This window comes from Rhyacophila brunnea, unplaced genomic scaffold, assembly GCF_057557595.1.
Source record: "Rhyacophila brunnea isolate RB1 unplaced genomic scaffold, BYU_Rbru_1.0 scaffold_3, whole genome shotgun sequence".
Classification (NCBI taxonomy): domain Eukaryota; kingdom Metazoa; phylum Arthropoda; class Insecta; order Trichoptera; family Rhyacophilidae; genus Rhyacophila; species Rhyacophila brunnea.
Genome location: NW_028232965.1, coordinates 49,996,489 through 50,003,110, shown reverse-complemented (window position 1 = coordinate 50,003,110; position 6,622 = coordinate 49,996,489). Strand labels below are relative to the sequence as shown.

General features: G+C 36.1%; 1 protein-coding gene across 1 annotated transcript; it reads left to right on the top strand.

The window, feature by feature from the left end:
- Positions 1–233: 233 nt before the first annotated feature.
- LOC147068494 (sedoheptulokinase-like) lies at positions 234–5,717 on the top strand. The gene is made up of 2 exons (XM_085952706.1): positions 234–605; positions 3,490–5,717. The coding sequence occupies exons 1-2, from the start codon at positions 316–318 to the stop codon at positions 4,586–4,588; spliced, it is 1,389 nt and encodes a 462-aa protein (XP_085808832.1). The 5' UTR covers positions 234–315; the 3' UTR covers positions 4,589–5,717.
- Positions 5,718–6,622: the final 905 nt, after the last annotated feature.

Here is a 6,622-nt window from a genome sequence, read left to right as displayed (position 1 = left end):
ATATGAAATGTTTACATTCGTTATTTTTATGAAAGTCGAGTTTATTTTTATTATGTTTATTTACGATAACAACAGCTATTAGTTCTTAGCGAACACTTCATTATGAGATAAAAGTAATGTAGCGCAATGTACGTTAGTACTACGTGGCCACTCGATATAAAGTTATTTTTGCGGCAATCGTGACTTTTGACAGTAGCGTAGGTTATATAAGTTAAATATAGTTATTGACTTATGTCACAGAGTCGCGGCATTTCATGCCGATTTGTTGTTGGGATTGGTTGATCCGGAGCTGGGACTGAAATAATTCGAATAAAAATGGCTTCGAGGCAATTAATCCTTGGCATGGACATCGGTACGACTTCTGTGAAGGTCTGCCTGTTCGACGCCGTTTCTCGCGAGATAGTCGCGAAGCAAAATAAAGATACCGCTGCGAATATTCCCAGCGACTTGGGTTCGGAGGGAAATAAACAAGATGTGCCGAGGATCGTGTCTGCAATCCACGGATGCGTGTCTCGTCTTCCGAAAGAATTAATGAAACAGGTCACCCGCATCGGTGTCTGTGGCCAGATGCACGGGGTTCTGATGTGGAGAAACAGCGAAGAAAAGTAAGATTTCATGTTTTTTTTTAAATATTTAATTTGGAAACCTCCCTCAATGTAATTTTATGTATAAAATCTGATTATATTTTAGATTAGATTTAAAGTAAAATATTTTACGATAGTGAAACAATAATGTTATTTAAATAAAATAGGAGGTGCTTAATGTCAGAGGCGAGGGGTGGAGGTAGGCTGTTAAGATTCGACATAAAATAGTGCACACTAAACTTTGTTAATCATACATATTTGATTTCATTGAATAAAAAGAATACAATTTGCAAATGGTGCTGGTCAATTTATAAAATTCAATTAAACCCTGAGAAACCAACCCATAATAAATAATAGTCAAAAAATTCTCGTATACCTATCTATAAAATATCTAAAATTATGCAATTAAATCATACTTTGGATATTTTATAGATAGAATAATAATATTATTTATCTATTATAGTTTGGTTTAGGCAGGGCCTGAATTTAAAAAAAAATAACCAACAATATGTGTAATATGCATTTTTAATCCAACGGAAACAAATAAGTATGGATGAAAAAGTGTGCACAATTTTGTCATATCACCCAAAATATACCAAAACTATTATGGTTTGGTTTAGGCAGGGTTTAATTGATTTTTAAAAACTAACCAACACCATCTGTAAATGGTAGTCTTTAGTTCAATAAAAGCAAATACGTATGACTAACAAAGTTTAATGTGTTCTATTTATAGCAGATCTTAACAGCCTACCTCCACCCTTCACTACTGGTGAATTGCCTATGGTGCCACTGTATATTGATTTACCTATACCTCACACATTCAATAATTGTGGGTTTAAATAGTATGTGAACATTAACATTCATTAAAAAATTTTCACATTCTAAAATTAAAATGTCCCATTGACAGATTTCCTTATATTATCTCTATATATATAAAAATCTCGTGTCACGATGTTTGTGGTCGAACTCCTCCGAAATGGCTCGACCGATTTTTATGATTTTTTTTTTGTATATTTGTTAGGTATGAGAATAGGTCAACAAGTATATTTCATACCGCTAGGTGATTAGGGTATCTCTATCCAGAAAAATTTTCTTTTATTTTTTTGACAATTTTTTTTTTGTATTTTTTTTATTATTTGGCATAAAAAAATACCTATAACCCCAAATTTTCAGCCTCCTACTCCCACCTTTCCATTTTTTAATCGCGATTTTATTATTTTTGTATGAACAAATTTAACCGTCGTTCGTATTTCAAACAGAACGAAATTATTTATGTTGTTGAATGACAGATGGCGCTACGTCCGAGAAGAATTCAAGAGAAGCGTCGCGTCATTTTGACATTTCATTCGGCATATCACAATGTAGTGCGTGCAAAATTTTGTACGATTTATTTTAATTTATCTATTTTTATGTGCGTGTATTACAGTGCACAATGCCAACAAGACGCAAGGGGGGCCATTTGGGCCGTCGAACGAATAAAGCAACAAACATGAAAAATAGTAGATCAGAAAGAGCAGACGAACAAATCCAACAAGATAACAAAAACGTGCGTGTAAGCATGTCGCAATTGCGTGCATCCCAATCACAAGAGGCACGAGCTGAACGAAATCAACAACGACAATTGGTACGGAGCCAAGCGCGCCGGTTCGGAGTTAACACACGCAGAGCAAATGACCGACAACGCCAACAAGTACATCGAACATTTACATCCGCTTCGTTCCTTCGTCTCGCATTCGAGTACGAGCCAGATATTGATTATTCTGCTCATCTGAAAGTGCTGATTGGTGCTATGGACAAAGAATGGCCCCATTGTCATGCGCTCAAATTCAAACATGAGTCAGCCGGGATGTGTTGCGCATCAGGAAAAGTGCAACTACCAGAAATTGAGATACCACCAGAACCTTTGAACGGCTTGCTCATCGGCACGGTTCCAGATTCAAACCTGTTCCTGAAGTCCATTCGCACATTCAATTCATGTTTCCAAATGACTTCGTTCGGAGCAACAGAAATAGTTCACAATACTGCGGCAAATGGTCAACAATTCCATTCTACGTTCAAAATCAAAGGCCAAGTATACCACGAAGTAGGCTCATTGCTGCCAATGCCAAACGAACCACATAAATTTTTACAAATCTACTTCATGGGCGGTGAGGACATCAATCATGTGGATGCACGTTGCGGCTACAATAACCTCAATTCGGCTAATGCCAGGCGCATCGTCGGCGAACTGGACGCCCTGTTGAATGAGCACAATGAATTATTGAAATTCTTCAAAGCACACATGCACAAATTGCAAAGTGACAATCACGCTATTGTCATCAATCCTGATAAAACACCAGCTGGAGAGCACGTGCGTCGATTCAATGCGCCTGTTGTTGACGACATTGCTGGAATCATGGTTGGCGACTGCACATCGACGCGAGAAATTGTGATTCGAAGAAGAAACAATAATCTGGAGTTCATCGCTGACACACACCGTTCATAGGACGCTCTCTAATATCCGCTAATTTTCTGGAAGGGACAAGACGGATATTGCATAAACATTAAACAACGAGATCGTGTCACAGGTAATTCATTCATTATGAACATCATTACTCATTTTGAATTGATAAAATGAATGGTTGATGTTTTTTTGTTTTTATCGGCGGTCATCGTCTACAGCGCTCTATTCCTCTTTCTGTCATAGATCCCATCCCCAAACACTTACGATACATTCGTTATTTTTTATTTAACAACCAAAATATTCACTAGAAATAATTTATATGGCAGCACAACGTTTGCCGGGTCAGCTAGTTTTATATAAAGTTTTCATCACTAAATAATAATTTACATGCTACCAGGTGTATTGGTAATGTATTGTGAATATTATTCATATTAATGTGGGAACTATCTATATTTTTTGCAGAGCTTGGGATGCCGTTGAGAAGGATGGTTATCTAGTGCGTTATGAAGCGCATCGGGATAGAGTATCAGCTCTGTATACTTGGCAAGACACACGTTGCAAAAAAGATTTCCTTGATACCTTGCCGAAACCGGCCTCACATTTACGCTGCTACTCTGGTTATGGCTGTGCTACGCTTCTATGGATGGCGAAATATAAACCAGAAAAACTTAAATTATTTAATAGGTCAGGCACCATACAGGATTTTGTTGTCGCGATGATGTGTAATTTAGACATTCCAATAATGACAACACAAAATGCAGCAAGTTGGGGTTATTTTGATACGCAATCCAATAAATGGAATATAGACATATTGAAAGAAGTTAATTTTCCAATAGACCTTTTACCTTCTGTTCAAGAAAGCGGTTCAGTCGCCGGATCACTATCTACAGCTTGGTACGGGATCCCGAAAGGTACTCCAGTAGGCGCTGCTCTTGGAGATATGCAGTGTTCATTTTTGGCTACACTGGAAAATAGCACCGATGCCGTTCTTAACATATCTACTTCGGCACAGTTGGGTTTCGTCGTTGAATCAATTGGCGACAAGCTTGATACGTTGGAGTATTTACCGTATTTTTCTGGAAAGTATTTGGCGGTTGCCGCGTCTTTAAATGGAGGAAATTCGCTGGCCACGTTTGTTAAAACATTACAACAGTGGGTTCTCGAGCTCGGATTCTCTGTACCTCAATCGAAAGTATGGGACAAGTTGATAAGCCTAGGGAAAGAAGACACAGCGGAGTCTTCCATTTCTGTAAAACCTTTATTGTTAGGAGAGAGGCATTCTCCGGAACGATATGCTTCTGTTACGAATATTAATTTGTCTAATCTGTCATTGGGTCAAATATTCAGAGGGCTCTGCGAGGGCCTCATTCAGAATTTGCACTCCATGATGCCGAAAGACATTCTGATGAAAGCTAACGTGAACAGGATACTGGGAAACGGTTCAGGTCTCTCCAGGAACATTGTGCTTCAGAAGGCGGTCGAGAAATGCTACAGTATTCCTTTGGAGTTTACATCCGGCGGTGATGCAGCAAAAGGTGCCGCAGTCGCCATGATAATTTAAGAATGTCCTAAACAAAATATTCAAAGTCAAAATATTAATTAGCTAGCTCGTTTTGGTTGAATATAAAAATAATTACTAATTAGCATTTATGAAAATTCTTTTTGGATGATTGTCAAAAAGGAATTTTCAGGTATCTTGCCAAATCAAATCATTAAGATTAGATACTGTGTCTGATGTGTTGCCAACTTTCCTGTGAAAGTTTACATCTAATACATATACAAACTATTAATTAGAAAACGATATGAAAATCGACTTAACCGATTTGAAATGCAAGATATATGTAACAGCTGCCATTGACAAACAGCTCTCTCATTAATTTAAATGAAGACTTTCGGTCATTTTTAGGTAAATATTTTTTCTTTTGACAAAATTGTTTAATTACGTAGGAAAGATGTTTGCATGATTTTTTTTTAATAAATGAAGGAAACGAATAGAACAATAAAATGAAAACTTTATTTGGGAAGCCTCGCTTATTATTGATGTAGGTATAGTAATACACTGCAATAATGCACATTCCGCAATAATGATTGTAAAACTAAACATTCACTGTGCCCTGTCTCCAGGACACGGTGACTAGTGCCACCTATGGTGGTCTAGTTAGTAGCATTACGCTTTATAAATAAATGTTTTTAATAACGTAGGTTGTGTTAAATTCACATAAGTATTGTGTTTTAAATTAATGTGTATCGAATCCATTTTTAATGTGTACCCATTTCTTTCTTCTATTACAAGTTGAAGGAATGGTTTACAACGAATCCTTATAAAAGAAATGACAATTGAGTTACCTCCTACATAATGACCTCATCTCAAGTGCATTATGTGCCTTTATAATTGAGTTGTGATGCAAGGCCTTATATAAATAACGCTCTTGTTCTAATCTAAAGTACATATCGTTGAGCTTAGAAATTGTAGATAACGCATCATTATTGTCACAATAAATATAAAAAGTAGTCAATTTCATGTTTTACTTTTTAATATGTTTTAAACCAAATATTAGTAGGAACATAATAATTTTTAAGAATCAATATGAACAAATTTTTATACTTAGATACCTAACCACTCGAAATTAATATCGATAATAAATTTTATTTATGATCAAAACTGTTTTTTTAATAAATACCAAGTACAGAAAAAAAAATGTATTCCATAAATTTTTAATTCATTGTCGGATTATAATGATTAGTAATATTATAATATATTATTATAGAAAGCATTTTTAATATATCGATCACAGGATCCATCTCAGTCGATCGCATCATAGGCTCACAGAAATTGATATAGTGGAACCCCGATCTACCGTTCTCGTATCAATCGTTTTCCTGCATGGATCGTTCATTTTTGAAAGTCCTGCCAAACACCCATAAGAACAATGTTAAATAATCCCGCATTAACTGTTCTCCAATTTATCGTTTTACTCGATCTATCATCTAAATATTATGGTCCCGTCACAAATATTATCCCGATTGACCGTTTTGTTGAATATTTTTCATTTCGATTTCGTAGAATTGTTTATGATACGCGTCACTTTGTTTGCACAGGTCAGTCGACGCTCAGTCTTGCGTCGCATCTCGTATCATGAATTTTTATAAGTTCCAACTAAAATGCCCCCCATGAAGAAAACTAGAACTCTAGCTGAGAAATAGAAAATAATTCAAGACGTCGAAAAAAATCCACAAGAAAAACGAGTTGACATTTTTTATATATCCCACATTTATCGTTTTTTTAACGGTCCCTTGAAAACCGTAGAATCGGGGTTTCGCTGTAGTGAAAATGTAAAAAACGAGTATATTCAGTTGAAATATAATATGAATTCACTGGCATTTTAAAAGGGAAACATTAACTACTCCTACTTTTATTTCCTTTCCCAATTTACAAAAGTACTTTTAAAATTAACTATGAGAAAGCACACATGTTCTTGTCATATCGGTTATTGCCTGCCACAGAAGCGAGAGAAAGGGAAGATGTCGATCCCCATGCCTTCAACTGAGACATAGTTCCCCTTACCGTCGCACGATATGAGAAAGAATTGAAAAG